This window comes from Salvelinus fontinalis, chromosome 7, assembly GCF_029448725.1.
Source record: "Salvelinus fontinalis isolate EN_2023a chromosome 7, ASM2944872v1, whole genome shotgun sequence".
Lineage (NCBI taxonomy): Eukaryota > Metazoa > Chordata > Actinopteri > Salmoniformes > Salmonidae > Salvelinus > Salvelinus fontinalis.
In genome coordinates, this window is record NC_074671.1 from 34,974,035 (window position 1) to 35,001,632 (window position 27,598).

The 27,598-nt window shown below is 42.0% G+C and overlaps 1 protein-coding gene across 2 annotated transcripts in view; it reads right to left on the minus strand.

Moving 5' to 3' along the window:
- sugct (succinyl-CoA:glutarate-CoA transferase) overlaps positions 1 to 27,598 on the minus strand; it is a 171,918-nt gene that overhangs the window by 105,298 nt on the left and 39,022 nt on the right. For both annotated transcript variants that reach the window (XM_055929264.1, XM_055929265.1), the window contains 3 exons: positions 17,025 to 17,096; positions 16,723 to 16,820; positions 15,400 to 15,502 (listed from right to left, as the gene is read on the minus strand). In XM_055929264.1, coding sequence (XP_055785239.1) covers positions 15,400 to 15,502; positions 16,723 to 16,820; positions 17,025 to 17,096 — 273 coding nt within the window. The remainder of the gene's footprint in view (positions 1 to 15,399; positions 15,503 to 16,722; positions 16,821 to 17,024; positions 17,097 to 27,598) is intronic.

The window sequence follows — 27,598 nt, forward strand, 5'->3', positions numbered from 1 at the left end:
CCTCTATTCACATGACTCTCTCGTAACACACACCCCATACATTGCTGCTACTATTGTTTGTTTTTTATCCCGATGCCCAGCCACTTTACCCCTGATTGTATGCATATAACTACCTCATCTATTACTGATATTGTTATTGATATTGTTCTTGTACATACTGTATATTATTGTATTTATACTGACACAATCTATTTCAGATTATGCTACTATGCAAGTAAACATTTGGCTGTATTGTATACACCTTCTGTAGAGACCCATCCACTTAGCAAGATGTGGCTGGGGGCCATATAGCACGCTTCTGTCTATTTGAGCTGGCCAGTATGTCTAGGTAATCCTGTCTCTCGCGGCTTTAAAAAAAAAAGTATAGCGCAGTAGAACTGCATAAGTGTTCCTCTCCACTTTCTAGAGGACCGCGGTTTGAAAATCAGAGGAATTAGAGTATGACAGCTAAGGAGGTGGAGAAAACACTGGTCTCCAGATTGCATTTTCAAACTAAGGGCAACCATGGAATCCATGACAGGGAAAGGCGTCCATCCATGATATATTCGGGTAATATATTCTAGCTAGCTACATTTTCAGATATTACACGCCTCTAATTTTGACAGAAAGTCATTTTAATTTCTAGTTAAAGTGTACTGTTAGCTAGCTAAGGTTAGCTGTCTGGCTCGCTAGCTAACGTTACATGTATGATGTTGTTATTTTTTTATCTCAGAGTCATTTGCAGTTATAGCCTAATGTTAGATAGCTGACATCGAGCCTGGTTGGTTAGCTACATGCAGATTCATGCAGGGAGGTAACGTTGGGATTATGGTTCATTGTTTACCTACCTAGCTAGCTACATGTCTTAACAAAAGACTCCACTATGCAAGTAAGCATTTCAATAGAATGTCAACGTGACAGCTGTTGATAGACGTAGCTGGTAAATTCGCTCTGGCTATCTACTCAGATTTCAGAGCACTCTCGTCTGAGTGTGCCAGAGCGCAGAATAACCGACTAATTTACAAATAATCAACACCCATTGAATATGGCCAGTAATATGGTGTCAGTAAACGTTGGCAAAAAATAATAAATTGTTGCCAGCAGCACAGTTGCAGTCACCAACGCTCTGGATACCATAAAAACAGCCTAACCAGCTCAGCTAAGGCAAGTACAATGGTCAGTTAGCTGTTCTCTCATTTGTGTCTGGAAGTAGCTAGCAAGCTAGCCAACGTTAGCTTGGGAGCTTCACTGTTGTTGTTGTGACAGAACGTGCAGATTAACCCTTAAAGAGATGGGTGGGGCTAAAGCTTAAGAGGGTGTGAACGATGCTGAATGGGTGTAGACAGTAGGTACCAAAACATTCAAAGGCCATTTTCTTAAATGTGATGTTACAAGTTTATCAACTTTCAAAGCAGAATTACACTGTATTTGAGGATCAATGGGAAAGTATGATATACCATGTTGTAGCTCTGTATCTTTGCTTTTATCAATTGTAAAAAACACAATTTAAAATGTTGCTACACAGACCAAATCAAGGTGGTCGGTCACATATGTAGGAATTCCTTCAAGACTGTTGGAAAAGCATTCCAGGTGAAGCTGGTTGAGAGAATGCCAAGTCTGTGCAAAGCTGTCAAAGGCAAGGGTGGCTACTTTAACACTTTTTTGGTTACTACATGATTCCATATGTGTTATTTCACAGTTGATGTCTTCACTATTATTCTACAATGTAGAAAATAGTGCAAATAAAGAAAAACGCTTGAATGAGTAGGTGTGTCCAAACCTTTGACTGGTGCTGTATGTGTAATGTCTGCAAATTAGCTTGGCATGCCTCACTTGATATTGCATAAAAAGTCTTAGGATTTTAAAAAAAAGATCATATCATTTTATAGGAAACTACAAGCTACTGAGTAGTGATGAAAATAGAAACTACTTTGAATTTATTTCTACAGCTGTCAGGGGCAATGTGCTGGAATATGTTGTATTTGCTGTATGGTTTAAAATATGTTATATTTGTGCCAACCGTCAGTGGAAATGTTGTACCAATTTAAGTTGTTTTATCATTATGTTGATGAAGGTTGAGCACCTCTTTTGACACTGTCAGCTCTGCAATCGCTTTGTAAGAATTGCAATGTTAAGATGTTACTGTGCATTTTCCAGTAGCTTAATGGTAGCCGGTTCACAGGAAGTAAAATGTTTAATTTTCAACAGCTTACTGTGAAGTAGTTGCAGGTGGGTTATCGTACAATTCACAGTAACTTACTGTTGCCAATCCGTCATACTCACTGAACTGATGGTCTAGGAAGAAAAGTTGTACTACAATAACAAGGTGACAGATATAAATTAAATATTGTATGGCACTCTGGTATCACATGTACTTATCTTAGCCTCTATAAATCTAATTAGCGTAATCATTTAAATAAATTAAATCTGTAAGTTTAAGCTAGAGATATTGTTTGCATGGGCTGCGTCTCAATCCACTGCATCCGCCATTGTTGCCGTCCCCCATCTGCGGTGAAAGGAGGCAAAGCGGTGTTTGTCAAACCATGAGACATCCCGAAAATCGGTCTTCTCACCAAAACGTCTGTAGATTCCGAATGGTTTTGCAAACAAACTATGGAAAGATGACTCTCACGAACAAAATGGTGTAATCCGTTTTGATTGATGACCCCCACAAGCATCATGGGACTACAGAGCATTCAGAAAGTATTCATTCAGACCCCTTCACTTTATCCACATTTTGTTATATTACAGCCTTTTTCTCAAATGGATAGACAGATGTTTTTTTCCTCATCAATCCACACACAATACCCCATAATGACAAAGCAAAAACAAGTTTAGAATATTTTTCAAATGTATTGAAAATATAAAACAGAAATACCTTTACATTACTATTCGGAACCTTTGCTATTAGAGTCGAAATTGAGCTCAGATGGATCCTGTTTCCATTGATCATCCTTGAGATGTTTCTACAACTTGATTGGAGTCCACCTGTGGTAAATTTAATTCATTGGACGTGATTTGGAAAGGCACACACCTGTCTATATAAAAGGTCCCACCGTTGACAGTGCATGTCAGAGAAAAAACAAAGCCATGAGTTCAAAAGGAATTGTCTGTAGAGCTCTGAGACAGGATTATATCGAGGCACAGATCTGGGGAAGGGTACCAAAAAATTCTGCAGCATTTAAGGTCCCCAAGAATAGTGGCCTACGTCATTCTTAAACGGAAGACGTTTGGAACCACCAAGACTCTTCTGAGAGCTGGCTGCCTGGACAAACTAAGCAATTGGGGGCGAAGGGTCTTTGTCAGGGAGGTGACTAAGCACCCGATGGTCATTCTGACAGTACTACAGACTTCCTCTGTGGAGATGAGAGAACCTTCCAGAAGGACAACCATCTCTGCAGCACTCCACCAAATCATGCCTTTACGGAAGAGTGGCCAGACGGATGCCACTCCTCAGTAAAAGGCACATAACAGCCTGCTTGAAGTTTTCCAAAAGCAACCTAAATGACTCAGACCATGAGAAACACGATTCTCTGGTCTGATGAAACGAGAAATTAACTCTTTGGCCTGAATGCCAAGCTCCAACCCTACAGTGAAGCATGGTGGTGGCAGCATTTTCAGTGGCAGGGTCAGGAAGACTAGTCAGGATCAAGGGAAAGATGAACGGAGCAAAGTACAGAGAGATCCTTGATGAAAACCTACTCCAGAGTGCTCAGGACCTCAGGCTGGGGCAAAGGTTCACCTTCCAACAGGACAATGACCTTAAGCACACAGCCAAGACAACACAGGATTGGACAATGTCGTTGAGTGGCCAAGCCAGATCCTGAACTTGAACCCAATCGAACATCTCTGGAGAGAACTGAAAATAGTTGTTCCCATCCAACGTGACAAAGCTTAAGAGGATCTGCAGAGAAGAATGGGAGAAACTCCTCAAATACAGGTGTGCCAATCTTGTAGCGTCATACTCAAGAAGACTCGAGGCTGTAATCGCTGCCTAAGGTGCTTAAACAAAGTACTGAGTAAAGGGTTACTTATGTAAATGTCACATCTGTTTTTTTTTATACATTTAAAATAGTTTTTGCTTTGTCATTATGGGTGTTGTGTGTAGATTTCTTCAATTGTTGTTTTACTCATACATTTTAGAATAAGGCTGTAACGTAAAAAAATATGGAAAAAGTCAAGGGGTCTGAATAGTTCCCGAATGGACTGTACATGTAGGAAGGGGTAAAAGTAAGTAGGCAATCAGGATATATAATAAATCGAGTAGCAGCAGCGTATGTGAAGTGTGAAAGTCTGTCTATGTGTATGTCTTTGTGTGTGTGTTGCGTCAATACGCATGTGTGTGTGAGCATATGTAGTGCGTGCGTTGGAGAGTCAGTGTAGTATGTGTGAGTGTGTGGGTAGAGTATATTGAGTGTGCATAGAGACAGTGCAAGAGAGTCAGCAATGTATACTCTACGTCGAGTGTCCTTGGAGCACTGCTAGTTTTACGTTGATGGAATGTTGGTGGTGATAATTGGACAATTATTTACTCGATCGTGGGCAGCTTTTTTGCAAAGTGCAGACATGTGTTATTGCCAATAAGTCTGTAGTCATCTCTCATTTATGCTCTCAGACCTGGTGGTGTAGCTGCACTGTAGCAGGACATTTCAGGTTGCTAGCAACCCAGGGGTTTTGAGTTCAAATCCCATTTAAAGCAGAGTCCCAATTGTGGCCACAGTACAAAATTCTACAATATTTTAAAGTAATTGAAATCAGAATAAGGCAGCATACTGTCATTTTATAGAAATAACACGAGTTGTATATGTTTACTTTATATTTAACTTTAACTTTAGACAAAGTGCAGAAATGTATTTTTGTCAATAAATATATAGCCAATCTCCATTATGTCCACAGACCTGGTGGTCCTGCAGGAACTTTAGGTAGCTAGCAACAGAGGTTGTGAGCTCAAACTCCAAGTGAGGTTGAGTCCCAAGTAATCAGCATATGGTAGTATACTGTCCTTTCACATGAACACCTTCATTTAGCTCTAAAATTAGAGTAACTTGTTGTAAATTTACCATATTTTCAAAGCAACTAGACAAAAACCTCCATGAGACCATGACACAACATTCTGACAACATCCTAAAAACACCCTTTGGGGACATCCCTGGAACAAACAGGGAAATAGACAATACCTGCATGGAACCATGACTGTTTAAATTTAATTCATGTCAATTATGCCTTTTAAAGTAAAATATTAGGAATTACATTTGACACCTGGGCTTTCACGTGCTCAACTGTTGTCACATGTAATTTCACGGTATCACATGTTGAAATGTTGAATCCCTGTGTTTACACATTTATTTCACATTCATTTCATGAGATCATTTTCTCACATGTTGTCACGTGTGTAGTTTTACGTTATCACATGTTGCTTCACATGCTATCACATTTTGCTTCATATGTTGTCACGTTATCACGTGAAATTCATGTGGTTTTTCCATGAGGGATTGATTGATTGTTTGATTATGTAGGCACTATGTTGGCCTACATTTCTGTGGACAGATCAGGACTTGTTTTGTGTCTGCCCAAGATTGTCCATTCATCAACCTGAAGGAATTCACACCACTTTCATCAGGTCGCCCCCGCCCCAAATCTGCTTCCCTCATACTAACCTCTCCCACTCATTCCATCCACTCTCTCTCTGTCTTCTCTTTGCATTCCCTCTCTTCCATTCCATCTGTTTTCTTATTTTTTTGCAGTCTCTTTTATTCAATTGCACTCTCCCTTAAACAATCCCCTCTCCTGTCAGCTAATCACTCTTCCTCACGCTTCGCCCTCTGACCGGGTCTTTTCTTAGTCTGAGCAGACGGCTACCACTGAATTCAAAAGTGAATTAGGATGTTGGAGGTTTTTCTCTGCAGGGGGAGACAGTAATAGAGAGATACACTGTACCTCTCTCTGGCAGTTATATGGTCCAGATGCACTATTTGGTGTCAACGGTCAATCAGCAGATGTAAGCACGGCGGTGTGTCACTTTGCTATGGTGCTGTGGTTCCGTCTCTATACATTTAGCCACAGAGACACACGCTGTATTGTTCTCTCTTGGCCTCTAGCGTGGGTTTCCGGCACACGCAAGGCGTGGTATTACACGACAGTCTGTGAAACCGATGCAGCCTTTCCCCCGGAGGCTCGGTTCCAGAGACAATTCGGCGAAGCAGCATTTCAAAGTCGTCTTTGTTGTGGTGGTGAATGTTCTGGGGCATTGTCTGGGGGATGTGGTCTCCGCGCCGCGACAAAGAGGCGTTGCGGCAGCCTGGGAAAGCCACAGCCCGATTTGCTCTCTATGGACGTTTCAAAGAACAACTAGATGGAGACCCAGGCCGGTCAACGAGCAGCTTAGGTAACATTGTGACTCAAAGCACAAGGCAATATGACTTGCTCAGATGGTTCACAGCACGCACAGCCCTCTGAGAAACATGTCAATGAGTCATATAATGGACGTCTTCTGAATATGACATTTCATTGCGGGCCAGGTGGTGAAAAAGCTGTTGCTCCCAAACCCTAAGTAACTCTTTGATCCAATCCAAACTGGATCTATCTAACAGTTGGCACAGAAAGCAAATGAAAACAGATGAATCGTGGAACATCTTAACCGCTACACTTGGAGGGCAGGGGAAAAACATACCACTTCAGTGTTATAGGCTGGGAAAAGTGAGGAGATCCATCTATCATGTCAGCTGACTGAACTGGATGAGGAGCAGGTTTGCCATCTCAGCCAGGCTGGTTTGTTACCATGTTAATCAGGCGTGTTTGCTTTTGTTTGGGAAAAAGAAGAAGTAGGAGGACAGAGATATATTGCAATGTTCCAGTGTGAATGTTTTCATGTGTGTTTTGCTCAATCCGGTTCTTGGTGCTTTGTCATAATTGGGAATGTAGTCCTCGAAAGAAGAGACAATGTTATTGAACAGGCTTTGCTTATGCCATTACAAAATGATTAATACTCTTTAGATTTTTTTTATTATTATTTTTAAAAAAGTGTAGGGGGGTAGATCAGCCTTAATATTGCAGATAGATTGTAGCTTCCATTAATATAATTCCAATCCCCAATATATTTTTTGCAAATCTCTCTCTATATATATATATATATATACATATACATATATATATAAAAATAAAATATATATACATATATACATATACACACACACACACACACACCGAGCAAAAAAATAAATGTACCCTTTTCAGGACCCTGTCTTTCAAAGATAATTCGTAAAAATCCAAATAACTTCACAGATCTTCATTGTAAAGGGTTTAAACACTGTTTCCCATGCTTGTTCAATGAACCATAAATAATTAATGAACATGCACCTGTGGAATGGAAGTTAAGACACTAACAGCTTCCAGAGGGTAGGTAATTAAGGTCACAGTTATGGAATTAGGACACTAAAGATTCCTTTCTACTGACTATGAAAAACACCAAAAGAAAGTTGCCCAGGGTTCCTGCTCATCTGCCTGAACGTGCCTTAGGCATGCTGCAAGAAGGCATGAGGACTGCAGATGTGGCCAGGGCAATACATTGCAATGTCCGTACTGTGAGACGTCTAAGACAGCACTACAGGGAGACAGGACGGACAGCTGATCGTCCTCACAGTGGCAGACCACGTGTAACAACACCTGCTCAGAATCGGTAAATCCGAACATCACACCTGCGAGACAGGTACAGTTTGGCAACAACAACTGCCCGAGTTACACCAGGAACACACAATCCCTCCATCAGTGCTCAAGACTGTCCCCAATAGGCTGAGAGAGGCTGGACTGAGGGCTTGTAGTTCTGTTGTAAGGCAGGTCCTCACCAGTAGTTGCAATCTACTGCAGAGATAGCCTGCAGAGTTCTGTCGTACTATCCAGGTCTGTACCCAAACAATTTGAACTTCTACTTTTAAAAATCCACCTCTCTAAAAACAAGTCTCTCACCGTTGCCGCCTGCTATAGACCACCCTCTGCCCCCAGCTGTGCTCTGGACACCATATGTGAACTGATTGCCCCCCCATCTATCTTCAGAGCTTGTGCTGCTAGGTGACCTAAACTGGAACATGCTTAACACCCCAGCCATCCTACAATCTAAGCTTGATGCCCTCAATCTGACACAAATGATCAATGAACCTACCAGGTACCGACCCAAAGCCGTAAACACGGGCACCCTCATAGATATCATCCTAACCAACTTGCCCTCTAAATACACCTCTGCTGTTTTCAACCAAGATCTCAGCGATCACTGCCTCATTGCCTGCATCCGTAATGGGTCAGCGGTCAAACAACCTCCACTCATCACTGTCAAACGCTCCCTGAAACACTTCAGCGAGCAGGCCTTTCTAATCGACCTGGCCCGGGTATCCTGGAAGGATATTGACCTCATCCCGTCAGTAGAGGATGCCTGTTTTTTTTTTTAAATGCCTTCCTCACCATCTTAAATAAGCATGCCCCATTCAAGAAATTTAGAACCAGGAACAGATATAGCCCTTGGTTAAGGGCAGTCAGGTCTGGAGAGAACCAACACAAAAACATCCTGTGGCGTTCTGCATTAGCATCGAACAGCCCCCGAGATATGCAACTTTTCAGGGAAGTTAGAAACCAATATACACAGGCAGTTAGAAAAGCCAAGGCTAGCTTTTTCAAGCAGAACTTTGCTTCCTGCAACAAACTCAAAAAAGTTCTGGGACACTGTAAAGTCCATGGAGAATAAGAACACCTCCTCCCAGCTGCCCACTGCACTGAAGATAGCAAAACTCTGTAACCACCGATAAATCCACTATAATTGAGAATTTCAATAAGCATTTTTCTACGGCTGGCCATGCTTTCCACCTGGCTACCCCTACCCCGGTCAACAGCACTACACCCCACACAGCAACTCGCCCAAGCCTTCCCCATTTCTCCTTCTCCCAAATCCAGTCAGCCGATGTTCTGAAAGAGCTGCAAAATCTGGACCCCTACAAATCAGCTGGGCTAGACAATCTGGACCCTTTCTTTCTAAAATTATCTGCCGAAATTGTTTCAACCCCTATTACTAGCCTGTTCAACCTCTCGTTCGTGTTGTCTGAGATTCCCAAAGATTGGAAAGCAGCTGCGGTCATCCCCCTCTTCAAAGGAGGGGACACTCTTGACACAAACTGCTACAGACCTATATCTATCCTACCGTGCCTTTCTAAGGTCAACAAACAGATTACCGACCATTTCGAATCCCACCGCACCTTCTCCGCTATGCAATCTGGTTTCAGAGCTGGGCATGGGTGCACCTCAGCCACGCTCAAGGTCCTAAATGATATCTTAACCGCCATCAATAAGAAACAATACTGTGCAGCCGTATTCATTGACCTGGCCAAGGCTTTCGACTCTGTCAATCACCACATTCTCATCGGCAGACTCGATAGCCTTGGTTTCCCAAATGATTGCCTCGCCTGGTTCACCAACTACTTCTCTGATAGAGTTCAGTGTGTCAAATCGGAGGGCCTGTTGTCCGGGCCTCTGGCAGTCTCTATGGGGATGCCACAGGGTTCAATTCTTGGGCCGACTCTCTTCTCTGTAAACATCAATGATGTCGCTCTTGCTGCTGGTGAGTCTCTGATCCACCTCTACGCAGACGACACCATTCTGTATACTTCTGGCCCTTCTTTGGACACTGTGTTAACAACCCTCCAGACGAGCTTCAATGCCATACAACTCTCCTTCCGTGGCCTCCAACTGCTCTTAAATACAAGTAAAACTAAATGCATGCTCTTCAACCGATCGCTGCCTGCACCTGCCCGCCCGTCCAGCATCACTACTCTGGACGGTTCTGACTCAGAATATGTGGACAACTACAAATACCTAGGTGTCTGGTTAGACTGTAAAAACTCTCCTTCCAGACTCACATCAAACATCTCCAATCCAAAGTTAAATCTAGAATTGGCTTCCTATTTCGCAAAAAAGCATCCTTCACTCATGCTGCCAAACATACCCTCGTAAAACTAACCATCCTACCGATCCTCGACTTCGGCGATGTCATTTACAAAATAGCTTCCAATACCCTACTCAATAAATTTGATGCAGTCTATCACAGTGCCATCCGTTTTGTCACCAAAGCCCCATATACTATCCACCACTGCGACCTGTACGCTCTCGTTGGCTGGCCCTCGCTTCATACTCGTCGCCAAACCCACTGGCTCCAGGTCATCTACAAGACCCTGCTAGGTAAAGTCCCCCCTTATCTCAGCTCGCTAGTCACCATAGCAGCACCCACTTGTAGCACGCGCTCCAGCAGGTATATCTCTATGGTCACCCCCAAAGCAAAATCCTCCTTTGGCCGCCTCTCCTTCCAGTTCTCCGCTGCCAATGACTGGAACGAATTGCAAAAATCGCTGAAGCTGGAGAATTATATTTCCCTCACTAACTTTAAGCTGAGCAGCTATCCGATCGCTGCAGCTGTACATAGTCCATCTGAAAATAACCCACCCAATGACCCACCTCATCCCCATACTGTTTTCACCAGTATCTCTACTTGCACATCATCATCTGCTCATTTATCACTCCAGTGTTAATCTGCTAAATTGTAATTACTTCGCTACCATGGCCTATTTATTGCCTACCTCCTCATGCCATTTGCACACAATGTATATAGACTTTCTTTTTTTCTATTGTGTTATTGAATGTACGCTTGTTTATTCCATGTGTAACTCTGTGTTGTTGTTTTTGTTGAACTGCTTTGCTTTATCTTGGCCAGGTCACAGTTGTAAATGAGAACGTGTTCAACTAGCTTACCTGGTTAAATAGTGGTGAAATAATTTATTTATATTTTTAAAAAGAACATACAGCTTGCGGGTTACACACTATAAAATTGTCAGGATAGAACAGCAGCCTCAGGTAAGACACGGGGCAGGGGCCTATGCATATATGTAAACAACAGCTGGTGCACGATATCTAAGGAAGTCCCGAGGTTTTGCATGGCTGCGGTCGAGTATCTCATGATAAGCTGTAGACCACACTATCAACCTAGAAAGTTTACATCTGTATTTTACATAGCTGTTCACATACCACCACAGACAGATGCTGACACTAAAACCGATCTCAATGAGCATTATACTGCCAAATGCAAATAGAAAAACGCTCATCCGGAGGCAGCGCTCCTAGTGGTCGGGGACTTGAATGCAGGGAAACTTAAATCAGTTTTACCAAATTTCTATCAGCATGTTAAATGTGCAACCAGAGGGAAAATAATTCTAGACCACCTTTACTCCACACACAGAGACACATATAAAGCTCTCCCTCGCCATCCTTTCGGAAAATCTATCCTCCTGATTCGTGCTCACAAGCAAAAATCCAAGCAGAAAGCAACAGTGACTAAGTCTATAAAAAAGTGGTCAGATGAAACAGATGCTAAACTACAGGACTGTATTGCTAGCACAGACTGGAATATGTTCCGGGATTCTTCCGATGGCATTGAGGAGTACACCACATCAGTCACTGGCTTCATCAATAAGTGCATCGATGACATCGTCCCCACAGTCACTGTACACACATTCCCCAACCAGAAGCCATGGATTACAGGCAAAATTCGCACTGAGCTAAAGGGTAGAGCTGCCACTTTCAAGGAGCAGGACTCTAACCCGGAAGCTTACAAGAAATCCCACTATGCCCTCCGAGGAACCGTCAAACAGGCAAAGCTTCAATACAGGACTAAGATCGAATCGTTCTACACCGGCTCCGACGCTAGTGTAAGGCTGGTCATGGCTCACATCAACACCATTATCCCAGAAACCCTAGACCCACTACAATTTGCATACCGCACCAAGATACTTCTAAACAGCTTCTACCCCCAAGTCATAAGACTCCTGAACAGTTAATCAAATGGATACCAATACTTTTGAATTGCCCCCCACACTGCTGCTACTCTCTATTATTATCTATGTATAGTCACTTTAATAACTCTACCTACATGTACATATTATCGACACAGGTGCACATTGAGTCTGTACCGGTACCCTCTGTATATAGCCCCGCTATTGTTATTTACTGCTGCTCTTTAATTATTTGTTATTCTTATCTCTTACTTTTTTTTGGGGGGGGGGGGGGGTTCTTAACTGTATTGTTCGTTAAGGGCTTGTAAGTAAGCATTTCACTATAAGGTCTACACATGTTGTATTCGGCGCATGTGACAAATAAAATACAATTTAAATTCAACTATTAAACTTTAAGGCACTCCTGTTAATTGAAATGCATTCCAGGTGACTACCTCATGAAGCTGGTTGAGAGAATGCCAAGAGTGTGCAAAGCAGTCAAAAAGACAAAGGGTGGCTACTTTGAAGAATCTAAAATATATTTTGATTTGTTTAACACTTTTTTGGTTAGTACATGATTGCATATGTCTTATTTCAAAGTTGACATCTTCATTATTATTCTACAATGTAGAAAATAGTAAAAAACACTTGAATGACTAGGTGTGTCCAAACTTTTGACTGGTACTGTGTGTGACCGAGCTGCTCAAATCGGTGTTATGTAGCAAAATTAGAAATTATATTTTTTACATTGGATAAAGGTAGACTCAGAGCTACAAATTGGTATTTCACACACTACAACTGAGTAACAATTTGAAAGTAATACTGCTTTGAAAGTTAATAAACTTGTAAACTCACTACTGAGAAAATGGCCTTAGAATGTTTTGGTACTACTACTGGAGAGCCCTTCTTTGTCTACATCCATTCAGCATCATTCACACCCTCTTAAGCTTTAGCCCCACCCATCTCTTTAAGGGTTGATCCGAGCGTTCTGTACAAACAGCAGGCAAGCACCCAAGCTAACTTGCTCGCTACTTCCAGACACAAATGAGAGAACAGCTCGCTGAACATTACTCGCCCTAGCTGGTTAGGCTGTTATGTTATCCAGAGCAATGGTGACTGTGACTGTGTTGTCAGATTGTCCGTTCGGAAATTCGGAGAATTTCGCGTTCAGAGCGCACACTGGACGCTCTGGCCGATGAGTAAGGTTGATCCGAACATTCTGACCTCACAGCGTCAGTCAAGCATCCAAGCTAACTGGCTAACATTGGCTAGCTTGCTAGCTATTTCCAGACACAAATGAGAGAACATCCCACTCTGACCATTTTGTTCGCCCTAGCAGAGCTGCTTAGGCTGTTCTCATGTTATCCAAAGCGTAGCTGACTGTAACTGTGCTGCTGGCAACAATTTAATTACGCTTTTTTGCCAACGTTTACTGACACCGGCCATATTCAATGGGTGTTGGGCGTTCATAAATTCGTCAGTTATTCTGAGCTCTGGCATGCTCAGACAAGAATGCTCTGAAATCAGAGTAGATGGCCAGACTGAATTTACAAACACACCCGAAATGATTACTTGCATAGCGGAGTCTTCTGTTGCAAAGAAAAATATCTCTGTGTTCTTTTGCCCATCTTTATATTTTATTTTTATTGGCTAGTCTGAGATGGCTTTGTCTTTGCAACTCTGCCTAGAAGGCCAGCATCCCGGAGTCGCCTCGTCACTGTTGACGTAGAGACTGGTGTTTTGCAGGTACTATTTATTGAAGCTGCCAGTTGAGGACTTGAGGCGTCTTCTTCCTCAAAATAGACACCCTAATGTACTTGTCCTCTTGCTCAGTTGTGCACCGGGGCCTCCCACTCTTTCTATTCTGGTTAGAGTCAGTTTGCGCTGTTCTGTGAAGGGAGTAGTACACAGCGTTGTACGAGAGCTTCAGTTTCATGACAATTTCTCGCATGGAGTAGCCTCTCAGAACAAGAATAGACTGATGAGTTTCAGAAGAAAGGTCTTTGTTTCTGGCTATTTTGAGCCTGTAATCGAACCCACAAATGCTGATGCTCCAGATACTCAACTAGTCTAAAGAAGGCCAGTTTTATTGCTTATTTAAATCAGCACAAGTTTTCAGCTGTGCTAACATAATTGCAAAAAGTTTTTCTAATGATCAATTAGCCATTTAAAATGATAAACTTGGATTAGCTAACACAACGTGCCATTGGAACACAGGAGTGATGGTTGCTGATAATGGTACGCCTACGTAAATATTCCATAAAAAAATATATCTGCCGTTTCCAGCTACAATAGTCATTTATAACATTAACAATGTCTACACTGTATTTCTGATCAATTTGATGTTATTTTAAAATGGACAAAAAAATTAATTCTAAGTGACCCCAAACTTTGACCCCAAGCGGTAGAGTGTATATATTTTTTGGACCTTTATTTAACCAGGCAAGTCAATTAAGAACACCTTTTACATTTACCTATGACAGCCTGGACAGAAGATCCACAACAATACCTTGTTTGTCATTAGTTTTCTCCACTCTTTTAAGCAGTCAAGCTTTTAATTAATGTCTGTGACAGATCAAATATATGTTTTCTGTCATCATAGAAACACTGTCCGTAGTAACCTCTTTCAATCACATATTCTTCCCCACCCTTATTTAGCATAGAGATCCATTTAAAGATGTCGGGGGTAACTATTTTGAAGATCTCTCATAACAAAAACCAGGTTGAGGAGCTGTGGTGATAACGAGATATCAAGCAGCAAGCGAGTGGTCGTTCATTTTCACAACTCCCTCTGGCACCTACCAAATCTAAATCTGAGAATAATGTCCTTGCTTTTCCAATCAATAGCTATTTGTGTATATCAATGAAAGAATTTGGAACCCACAACCCATGGTCATTACAGAGATCAACTGTAAGACCCTGCCCTACCTGCTCCTGAACAGGTAACCAAATGGTTACCCGGACTATTCGCATTGTGTGCCCCCACCCCCCAACCCCTCTTTTACGCTGCAGCTACTCTCTGTTATTCTTATATGCATAGTCACTTTAACTATACAGTCATGTCCATACTACCTAAATGGCCCGACAAACCAGTGCTCCCGCACATTGGCTAACAGGGCTGTCTGCATTGTGTCCCACCACCCGCCAACCCCTCTTTTTACGCTTCTGCTACTCTCTGTTCATCATATATGCATAGTCACTTTAACGATACCTACATGTACATACTACCTCAATAAGCCTGACTAACAGGTGTCTGTATATAGCCTCGCTACTCTTTTTTCAAATGTCTTTTTACTGTTGTTTTATTTCTTTACTTACCTACACACACACCTTTTTTTCCCCTCGCACCATTGGTTAGAGCCTGTAAGTAAGCATTTCACTGTAAGGTCTACTACACCTGTTGTATTCGGCACACGTGACAAATAAACTTTGATTTGATTTGCTGTGCTCGCCTCCTGACAGGTCATCATTGCAAAAAAATATATATGTTCTTAATTCACTTACCTGTATTGATTAACATTTAATAAAATTGTTATTTAATAAAAATAACAAAGTGGAGGGGGTGAGTCTCAGATGAAACGGACTCGGAGGCCGTGTGAACCAAAGCACTGTGGGAACTGACCTGTGGCTCGGAGAACACCTGCTGGATGTTGTTGATGGGGCCGCAGGGCACGCCTGTCCCCTCAAACCTCCTCAGCCACTCGCCTGTCACCTCTTCCAAGAACCTGGGAGCCAGGGAGGAAGAAGAAAGGGGGGTTGTGGTTTGAAGAGACCGCAAAGTGAAGCTTTCAAAATTACAGCAGGGGACGAGGAGTAGGAGGCCACAGCTGGAGCTGTTCCAGAGACACAACATCTCCAGCAGGTGTATGTGGTCATATGTAGACCCTGCACTCAGCTTCCTGCCTTGCCCTCGATCGCAGAATATCCTAAGATGGCAAGAGTGAGGCGCTCTCTCTCGCACTCGCTCTCTCTTCATCCACAATCCCTAGCAGCTTCTCACTCACCACACACACACAGGCGTGCATACTCGCCTACACACATGGACTTCGGGATAAAGAAACACTTGCCTGATTTGCCTTTTGTGCAGCCAGAAAGAAAAATATGCGCCCCAAAACAATACACTGCTGTCCGATAACGCCATGTCCGAATACCCGTACTAGCGTTCTAAATAGCAGTAATTTTCGCCTTTAAAAAATATATATATAGTAAGTGAAATTGAAAAAAATGTGTTTGCTTTAAATGCCAGGATGTCATACTAATTTCTGCTTTTGATCTAGTACAGTTCGCTGGACATATTGAGGAAGAGAATCATATTTTGAGACCCACGTGGGTCTGACCACAGCAGACAATCAGCTCTGGGGACGCACTGTACCAAAATGAACGATTGGCGGGAATCAACACAATTGTGCATCAGCTGACATTCCAAGTAGCACGAGACTAGAATGTTATTTGTTGCTTACGTCATTTGTTTTTACTTAACAGTACATTCTACATGGTCTGCAGTAAAATGAGTACACAGTACGCAGTTTAAATAAGTAGTAGACAAGCCAGACTTCAGACACGGCCAGTGTCACGTAACGAGCCACCCTCCACCGGTGGTGTTAGATAACGTCTCATTGCTAAATGCCTTCCGATCCCATCACGCCCCTTGACCCCTTAGAGAGGAAACAGCCGACTGGGCCTGGGGCCCAACGAGTGCTTTTCATGACAAAGCGACTGGAAGGGAGGGCAGATGAAAACATCTGTGTGAGTGGCCTCCGTGTCCTGTTGCCTTTTCTCTACGCCACATCCGTTACAGGCTCTCTGGCCAAACTGAGAACTTGCAGACTTACCGAACAACACATGAATATAGATGAGGTAAGCCTCCAGCTATTTTTTTTTTTAAATGTTTGCCATAAGTCCGATATTTTAAAAACTTTGTTTACTGTGAAGGAGGAGGCTTTACCTCTGGGAGAGGATGTGAAGCAGCTCTTGGCGATGCTGCACTCTGAGTGTGTTGCTTTTGTACTTGGGCTCGTCAGACAGATGATTCAGGCCTAGCATCTGGAAACACAAAGTCAATACTAAGTCACTTGGGAGGGATTCTGGGTGACAGTTCAGTGATACTAGTAGCACTGTGAAATATTAACCCTAATAGCAAACTTTGACAGGAAAGATGAACTAAAAGTAACATTTAAGCCCAATATGAAATTGCAAGATGATGTATTTTATGCTGTTTGATAATGCATGAGGGGTCATGCTACTTACTTTGCACACTTTGACAAACTGCTTGTCATTGCCCGCAGCCACAACCAGGTATCCATCTTTGGTTCTGAAACCCTGAAAACAAGATTCAAGGCTTTTCATTATTTTTTACAATTTTCTACATTGTAGAATAGTGAAGACAAAACTATGAAATATCACATATATGTAATCATGTGTGTGTAATCAAGTGTTAAACAAAACAAAATGTATTTTATATTTAAGATTCTTCAAACGGCCACCCTTTGCCTTGATGACAGCTTTGCACACTCTTGGCATTCTCTCAACCAGCTTCATGAGGTAGTGACCTGGAATGATTTCAATTAACAGGTGTAGCTAAATAAAAGTTAAATTGTGGAATTCTCTTTGCTTCTTAATGCGTTTGAGCCAATCAGTTGTGTTGTGACAAGATAGGGGGGATACACAGAAGATAGCCCTATTTGGTAAAAGACCAAGTCCATATTATGGCAAGAACAGCTGAAATAAGCAAAGAGAAACAACAGACCATCATGCCTAAAAAGCCAGCATCCCGGAGTCGCCTCTTCACTGTTGACGTTGAGACTGGTGTTTTGCAGGTACTATTTAATGAAGCTACTAGTTGAGAACTTGTGAGGCGTCGGTTTCTCAAACTAGACACTCTAATGTGCTTGTCCTCTTGCTCAGTTATGCACCGGGCCTCACACTCTTTCTATTCTGGTTAGAGCCAGTTTGCACTGTTCTGTGAAGGGAGTACACAGCTTTGTATGAGATCTTCAGTTTCTTGACAATTTCTTGCATGGAATAGCCTTCATTTCTCAGAACAAGAATAGACTGACGAGTTTCAGAAGAAAGGTCTTTGTTTCTGGCCATTTTGGGCCTGTAATTGAACCCACAAATGCTGATATTCCATAAAAAATAAAAATCTGCACCAATTTCAAGTCTCATAGCAAAGGGTCTGAATACTTATGTAAATAAGGTACCTGTTTTTCATTTTTATACATTTGCAAAAAATTCTAAAAACCCTGTTGATGCTTTTTCTTTTTGGGGAATTGTGTGTAGATTGCTGAGGATGTTTATTTATTTAATCCATTTTAGAATTAGGGTGTAACGTAACAAAATGTGGAAAAAGTCAAGGGTCTGAATACTTTTAGAAAACACGGTATATACAAAAGTATGTGGACACCCCTTCAAATTAGTGGATTTCGCTATTGCAGGCATACCTGACAGCCATGCAAACATTGGCATTAGAATGGCCTTATGAAGAGCTCAGAAAATTTTAACTGGATGCCACCTTTCCAACAAGTCAGTTCATCAAATTTCTGCCCTGCTAGAGCTGCCCCAGTCAACTGTAAGTGGGGCGGCAAGTAGCCTAGTGGTTACAGCGTTAGGCCAGTAACCGAAAGGTTGCTGGATCGAATCCCTGAGCTGACAAGGTAAAGATCTGTCGTTCTTCCCCTTAACAAGGCAATTAACCCACTGTTCCCCGGTAGGCCGTCATTGTAAATAAGAATGTGTTCTTAACTGACTTGCCTAGCTAAATAAAGGTTCAATAAAAAAATATCATTATTTTTTATTTTTTAAAGTGCAGTTATTGTGAAGTGGAAAAGTCTAGGAGCAACAACGGCTCAGCAGCAAAGTGGTAGGCCACACAAGCTCACAGAATGGGACCGTTGAGTGCTGAAAGTGCGTACAAATCGCCTGTCCTCGGTTGCAGCACTCACTGAGTTCCAAAGTGCCTCTGGAAGCAACGTCAGCACAAGAACTGTTCGTCAGGAGCAGTGGAAAAGCCTTCTCTTGGGTGATGAATCACACTTCACCATCTGGCAGTCCAACGGATAAATCTTGGTTTGGCGGGTGCCAGGAGAACGCTACCTACCCCTATGTACAGCTCAACTGTAAAGTTAGGTGGAGGAGAAATAATGTTCTGGGTCTGTTTTTCATGGTTCGGGCTAGGTCCCTTAGTTTCAGTAAAGGAACATTTTAATTCTGCCGAACACAATGATGTTCTAGATGATTCTGTGCTTCCAACTTTGTAGCATCAGTTTGCGGAAGGCCCTTTCCCGTTTCAGCATGACAATGTCCCCGTGCACAAAGCGAGGTCCATATAGAAATGGTTTGATGAGATCGGTGTGCAAGAACTTGACTGGCCTGCACAGAGCACTGACCTCAACCCCATCAAACACCCTTGGGATGAATTGGAACGCCGACTGCGAGCCAGGCCTAATCGCCCAACATCAGTGCCCGACCTCAATAATGCTTGTGGCTGAATAAAAGCAAGTCCCCGCTGCAATGTTCCAACATCTAGTGAAAAGCCTTCCCAGAAGATTGGAGGCTGTTATAGAAGCAAAGGGGGACCAAACCCATATTAATGCCCATGATTTTGGAATAAGATGTTCGACGAGCAGGTGTCCTCATACTTTTGGTCATGTAGTGTAGTTTAAGGAGCAACACTTTGGAGAGACTGATCTGTAATAGACAAATAAATGATGGCAGAGAAGCAGAGAGTGGTTATTTTGTTTTAAAATTATTGCTCTGTTTAAATCCCGGTTTGTTCAGTCATTGACTAAGGGCAACATTTATTTTATGCAACAATGTTGGTTGTAAGGAGATGATTATTTAACTAGAGCATTATCATGCTGAAACATTAGGTGATGGCTGCGGATGAATGGCACAACAATGGACCTCAGGATCTCGTCACGGTATCTCTTTGCATTTAAATTGCCAGCGATAAAATGCAATTGTGTTCATTGTCCATAGCTCATGCCTGCCCATACCATAACCCACCATGCGGCACTCTGTTCACAATGTTGAAATCAGCAAACAGCTCGCCCAAACGACACCATACACGTGGTCGGCGGTTGTGAGGCTGGTTGGAATATACTGACAAATTATCTAAAATGACGTTGGAGGCGGCTTATGGCAGAGAAAATAACATTCAATTCTCTGGCAACAGCTCTGGTGGACATTCCTGCAGTCAGCAGCCAATTGCAGGCTCCCTCAAAACTTGAGACATCTGTGGCATTGTGTTGGGTGACAGAAATGCACATTCTAGAGCGGCATTTTATTGTCCCCAGCACAAGGTGCACCTGTGTAATGATCATGTTGTTAAATCAGCTTCTTGATATGCCACACCTGCCAGGTGGATGGATTATCTTAGCAAAGAAGAAATGCTCACAGAGCTGTAAACAAATTTGTGCACAACATTTTAGAGAAATATGCCTTTTGTGCATATGGAACATTTCTGGTATCTTTAATTTCAACCACTGAAACATGGAGCCAACACTTTACATGTTGCATTTATATTTTTGTTTCGTGTAGTTATATAGTTATGTGGTATTTTGAGTGGAACACCCCTTTAAGGTTTAGTAACCCCTCTAAAAGTTCCATACAGATCCAGAGCAAGAGACCATGAGTTCACCATCCAGATGTTCTCGGGGGAACCAATCAGGCTACTGATCTGGACATTACTTGGTTTGCTAAATCACAGAGACACTCAATGATATGGTAACAGGTATGGAGGACCAAACAACAAGGAACCTCTGACCCTTGAACTGAAACTTCCTTGAGAGTTCGGTGGAGATCCAGTAGTTTCTTTCCCAATTCCCATACACTACTTCAAGAGACAAAACAGTCATCAACTTCCCGCTTTGAGGCTTGCATTTGTTGACAGTGCTGTCTCGACGGGGAGTGATTTAAAAGGCATAACCTTGCAACCACCCGGCTACCCCTGAAGTTTTTTCCACCCACCCTCACTCTGGAGTAAATCAAGACATGCTTCATTGTTTGTCTGGGGTGATACACCTTAAAACAAAGCTTTGATTCATGTTGCTATCCCCTTTTAGCCCCCACATTTTCGCAGCTCATCTTCCTTGCCAGCCAGTGGGACAAAGGGAACTAGGGAACAAAGTGCACAGACAGTGGTTAATGAGATTTTGTTTTGACAAACTTTTAGCCATCAGATCAAATTATTTCAAATTAAGGAAGGGGAGCGATGGTGGAGGACTGTGGCAGAAAAGAGAGGGGAGAAAACCAGTTTCCCACTGGGCCCAGACAATCGCCCTTTAAACTGCTCTGCAACACTTTAGACTCAGACAGCTCTGTAGACAGACAGGCCCAGTTTGATGCCTCTCTGACCTAATGCAAGTTCCCTCGATTGTCCTCCCACCAGGGCACCTCACATGCTGGCATGAATCCTGAACGGGAATGGACAGCGAGGAACAACAGTGTTAAAATGGAGTCGTCAGTTTCCGTGGTTGGCTCATTGGACAATAGGCTAAACTCACTTCTCTCACAGAACAGCGCAATGGTTTGGTTTTCATGATAATAATGAATTATGAAATATTTTATTTTAAAAAACAAGCATGAAATATTTAATTAAAAAAACTGAGAAAATATGGAATATGAACTCAATTACAAACCTGGACAACCTTTCACATACCAACAACTAGTTTCCTTGACAAAATGTACTATCCCTCTGAATGGGCGACAACACAAAATAATCCTCCAGTCCCATAATCCCCATGCTACATCATATATAATAGGTGAAACATTTAATTACCAGAGTGTTTGATGTTGTCTATTTTGCTAAGTAACCTGAAGCCCAAGCCTCCCCCCAAAATGTTTTTTTTAACATTGCCATTATCTCATTCGAATGACTTAGTATCTCGTTTGAATGACTTAATTGTTATTTTGTCAAATTAGGTCTCATTTGTTATGCAGCTTGTCAAACCGTGTAATGACAGTTGCAGCCATTAATTTACTGATTCTATCCATTGATATGAATATTCAGTGACAGTTCTTTGATAGCCTAAAGCAGGGCTTATTTTGTATGCCAGAGCATGTAATTGAGAATAATTCGAGCAGATTTAAAATATGGTGTTGGCCTTCTCTCCCATTCCAATTGTGCTCTGGTACTGCTCAGCAACAAGCTCTGGGAATGCTTTGTCTAGGATTTTTCATTTCCTTTAATCACCATTATTTTAATTAAGCCTATTCGTTTGTAATTATTTAGCCTACCCCACCCACAGTATCTATATCTAATTTATATTCTACTTTCTAACATTAGGATATGTAGTTTCTATTTTGAAGGACTTCAAACGTATTAACAGAGTTTTTAGGTATGCAATACATAGGCTACTGTAATATATATATATATATATATGTATATATGTGTCTGCTCAAACGGTCAGAAACAGACTCCATGAGGGTGGTATGAGGGCCCGACGTCCACAGGTGGGGGTTGTGCTTACAGCCCAACACCGTGCAGGACGTTTGGCATTTGCCAGAGAACACCAAGATTGGCAAATTCGCCACTGGCGCCCTGTGCTCTTCACAGATGAAAGCAGGTTCACACTGAGCACATGAGCACATGTGACAGACGTGACAGAGTCCGGAGACGCCGTGGAGAACGTTCTGCTGCCTGCAACATCCTCCAGCATGACCGGTTTGGCGATGGGTCAGTCATGGTGTAGGGTGGCATTTCTTTGTGGGGCCGCACAGCCCTCCATGTGCTCGCCAGAGGTAGCCTGACTGCCATTAGGTACCGAGATGAGATCCTCAGACCCCTTGTGAGACCATATGCTGACACATGCACATTTGTGGCCTGCTGGAGGTCATTTTGCAGGGCTCTGGCAGTGCACCTCCTTGCACAAAGGCGGAGGTAGCGGTCCTGCTGCTGGGTTGTTGCCCTCCTACGGCCTCCTCCACGTCTCCTGATGTACTGGCCTGTCTCCTGGTAGCGCCTGCATGCTCTGAACACTACGCTGACAGACACAGCAAACCTTTTTGCCACAGTTCGCATTGATGTGCCATCCTGGATGAACTGCACTACCTGAGCCACTTGTGTGGGTTGTAGACTCCGTCTCATGCTACCACTAGAGTGAGAGCACCGCCAGCATTCAAAAGTGACCAAAACATCAGCCAGGAAGCATAGGAACTGAGAAGTGGTCTGTGGTCACCACCTGCAGAATCACTCCTGTTTTGGGGGGTGTCTTGCTAATTGCCTATAATTTCCACCTTTTGTCTATTCCATTTGCACAACAGCATGTGAAATTTATTGTCAATCAGTGTTGCTTCCTAAGTGGACAGTTTGATTTCACAGAAGTGTGATTGACTTGGAGTTACATTGTGTTGTTTAAGTGTTCCCTTTATTTTTTTGAGCAGTGTATATATATATATATATATATAAATCTTGGAATACTAACACCATAATATAAATCAATTAAGCTAAAACATCTTAAATAAATTGTAAATAATAAAAGGCCAGTATTAATTTATTTTCATAAATAAAAGGGAATAAATCAACTCAAACTGCAGCGGTCAAATGATTTGCGCACAGAAGCAAGCACCAACAAGCTTCACATGTGCATTGAGTGTGGGAAATGTGCTCTACAAATTAAATGGCTGATGCAACCATTACACGGTCTGACAAGTAAATGAGGCCTATTAGACAAAATACAAATTAGGTCTTTCAAATTAGATAATAAGTTGTTCAAACAACTTAGTATTTTGTTTGAAAAACTTAGTATCTTCTTTTGAAAGACTAAGTAAAAAGTTATTACAAAGTCGTTCGACTGCGATACAAAGTCGTTCGACTGCGATACAAAGTCGTTCGACTGCGATACAAAGTCGTTCGACTGCGATACAAAGTCGTTCGACTGCGATACAAAGTCGTTCGACTGCGATACAAAGTCGTTCGACTGCGATACAAAGTCGTTCGACTGCGATACAAAGTCGTTCGACTGAGATACAAAGTTGTTCCAACAAGATACGTTTTTTTTTTTTTAAATGAGGTAATTCAAGAGTCTATGCTTATAATTTTTTTAATTCCTTGGGCATCAGGGCTTAAGTGAGTCTAGTAGTCTGGTTATTTGAAACTGAGAGACTATTGCAGCTGTGACTAGATATGGAGGTAACAGTATCTTAACCATTAAGGTTTGGAGCTGAGCTGGGACGAGAAGGCCACATGGCTTGTGAACATCACCCTGCTTGCTTTGATTCCAGGTGGTCTTCTCAAATGACTCATGAGCAGTCTGAGGCAAGCTCAGTCTCTGGCAAAGGCTGGGGCGAAATTTGTTTTTCCGTTTTCTTTACACCTGAACATTTTTGGGAAAATAGGTTGTTCCAGGATGCTGACGATATGTGAACCCTCTATGTAAGACCTAAATTACTTTGATTGGCATTAGAGTCATGACATGAAAATAACTGCAATTTAGATACAAGGTTTTTCCAGGACAATATGTGCCACAGCCTGCCACTTACCATGTAATCAAATTTGACAATATTCTGTTTTCACTAGTACAACAATGGACTGTCAAATCATCCACTGCATTAATTATCTGGGTTAAGATGCAAATTCAAACTATAATGATGATATAATCTTAATGATATATTCTTGAAGCCAATTCATAACAGTATGGGACTGAAAACGGAAGTAAAGCAGAAGAGGTCATCACTTTACATCAGATTGTGAACTGTGTGCAGAAAAAGAGCACCAGATGAAAGAGAAGGCTGCAGAAACTGTTTCCTATGACGTTCCCTTCTGAAGTCTCCCACTTCTGTGGAACGAGTTTAATGTCTCTCCTCCTCCTCCATAAAAGTCACTAGTCAATGCTACACACAGCTACGGGGCAAAGAGTTAAAAACAAGAGGAGAACCCGTCTCCTTGATCCTAAAACCGGATACCCTGTTAAGCAGGCCACATCCCCTCTCATGTGTGGACCGGAACTGGCCGCACTGCACATAACACAGCCCAACCATAACCCAAACCAAAGCCACTGTTTCATCCCAGGCCCAAGGGAGAATGGCATTGTGGGTAGAGTGTACACTTAGGGAGTGCCGCTACAAGTGCCACTCATTGGACCAAAGATACTGGTCTTAATATCATGTTCACACAATAAGACCCAACCCAATGAATGTACATTCTCCCTCCTACTAAAAACAGATGTGCGGGGACATAAACTTAACATGTTCTGTATATCAACACTGACATTCAGAGAAAAAAAATATAGTTCAATTCAATTCTCAAACTTGGCAATATACGCATGTAAGACATGCACAGAAGCATTTGAAAATACGCACACTGAAACAAATCCATAACATTTACTTATTTAAACATACAGAATCACAGCAATCATGCATATTCCCACACACTAACACACCACATTGATATATATTTTCCTTCTTTTATTATTCTATTCCAATACGGAGACCAAACGGTTATAGGAAAAATATAAATCATGGCCAATCCCACAGTAGGCCTACTTGCGGCGAGTAAAACGCAGCTATCAAATGACATGTAAACGTCAGACGGAAAACCCACATGATTAATTTTCTGATAAACCAAAAATCTTTCTGTCCACAGATATGCATTATTTTGTGGGCACAGGCACTTAATCAAACACCAATACCAGAATTAAAACAAACCGCATGATCCCTCTTGTGCTAAATTTGGCACAACGTCCTTTTCTGTTTGTAAATGGGGGTTCTAGTTGAGAAGACCTCATATAAGCATATTACAACCAACTGGTCTGTTACAAGCAGGTAAAGATGTCTTTTTCATGACAAGATGAAGACATTAGGGGAAAGACAGCACCCGACCACAACTTCATCAAATGCACCGCAATGGTGTAATTTTAGCACATTTTGCATGCCTATGTGGGTTTATGTACACCACAAAATTAATAACTTCATTTTAGTCTGAAAATGCATAAACATTTTTTTTCTACATCGATAAAATATCATTCCTTCAGTCCTTCATAGTCAAACACATGAGATATGTGTCAAAAAGAGGCATCGATTATTTGCTGTGTTTGGGCAAGACCTGACCTATAGTGCCGGAATACATGTATTATCACTAAAAGCTCAAAATCTAGAAAAATGTACCAGACAAGTGGCAATGTTTGGACAAACTCTCCGCCCATCTATCTGCAGTTAATCTCCCCAAGAGTAATCACAACAGCAAAATGGAAACCAAAAGAAACAGAAATCAAAGCTGAACTGGCCTGGCTGGCTGGCATTTATATGAATACATTGATGCATCTCCAACATATCGGTCATGATAAGAACATTATACAATACCAGTCAAAAGTTGGGGTTTTATTTTATTTTTACTATTTTCTACATTGTAGAATAATAGTGAAGATATCAAAACTATGAAATAACACATATGTAATCATGGAGTAACCAAAAAGGTATTAAACAAATCAAAATATATTTGAGATTCTTCAAAGTAGCCACCCTTTGCCTTGATGAAAGTTTTGCACACTTTTGGCATTCTCTTGGCATTCTCTCAACCAGCTTCATGAGGTAGTCACCTGGAATGCATGTCAATTAACAGGTGTGCCTTGTTAAAAGTTAATGTGTGGAATTTCATTCCATTTTAATGCGTTTGAGACAATCAGTTGTGTTGTGACAGATTGGGGTGGTATACAGAAGATAGACCTATTTGGTAAAATACCAAGTCCATTCTTTAGCAAGAACAGCTCAAATAAGCAAAGAGAAATGACAGTCCATCATTACTTTAAGACATGAAGGTCAGTCAATCCGGAAACATTTAAAGAACTTTGAACGTTTCTTCAAGTGCAGTCGCGAAAACCATCAAGCGCTATGATGAAACTGGCTCTCATGAGTACCGCCACAGGAAAGGAAGATCCAGAGTTACCTCTGTTGCAAACGATAAGTTAATTTGAGTTACCAGCCTCAGAAATTGACGCTCAAAAAAATGCTTCAGTTTAAGTAACACACACATCTCAACATCAACTGTTCAGAGGAGACTGTATGAAATCAGGCCTTCATGGTCGAATTGCTGCAAAGAACCCACTACTAAAGGACACCAATAAGAAGAAGAGACTTGCTTGACATTAGACCAATGGAAATCTGTCCTTTTGTCTGATGATTACAAATTTGAGATTTTTGATTCAAACCGCCGTGTCTTTGTGAGACACAGAGTAAGGTGAACAGATGATCCCCACATGTGTGGTTCCCACTGTGAAGCATGGAGGTGTGTTGGTGTGGGGGTGCTTTGCTGATGACAATGTCTGTGATTTCTTTAGAATTCAAGGCATACTTAACCAGCACAGCTACCACAGTATTCTGCAGCAATACGCCATCCCATCTGGTTTGCGCTTAGTGGGACTATCATTTGTTTTTCAACAGGACAATGACCCAACACACCTCCAGGCTGTGTAAGGGCTATTTGAAGGAGAGTGATGGAGTGCTGCATCAGATGACCTGGCCTCCACAATCACCTGACCTCAACCCAATTGAGATGGTTTGGGATAAGTTGGACCGCAGAGTGAAGGAAACGCAGCCAACAAGTGCTCAGCATATGTGGGAACTCCTTCAAGACTGTTGGAAAAGCATTCCAGGTGTCGCTGGTTGAGAGAATGCTAAGAGTGTGCAAAGCTGTCATCAAGGCAAAGGGTGGCTACTTTGAAGAATCTCAAATATACTTTTTTGGTTACTACATGACTCCAAATGTGTTATTTCATATTTTTTTATGTCTTCACTATTATTCTACAATGTAGAAAAGAGTAAAAATGAATTAAAACCCTTGAATGAGTAGGTGTGTCCAAACTTTTGACAGGGACACTCACACAGTG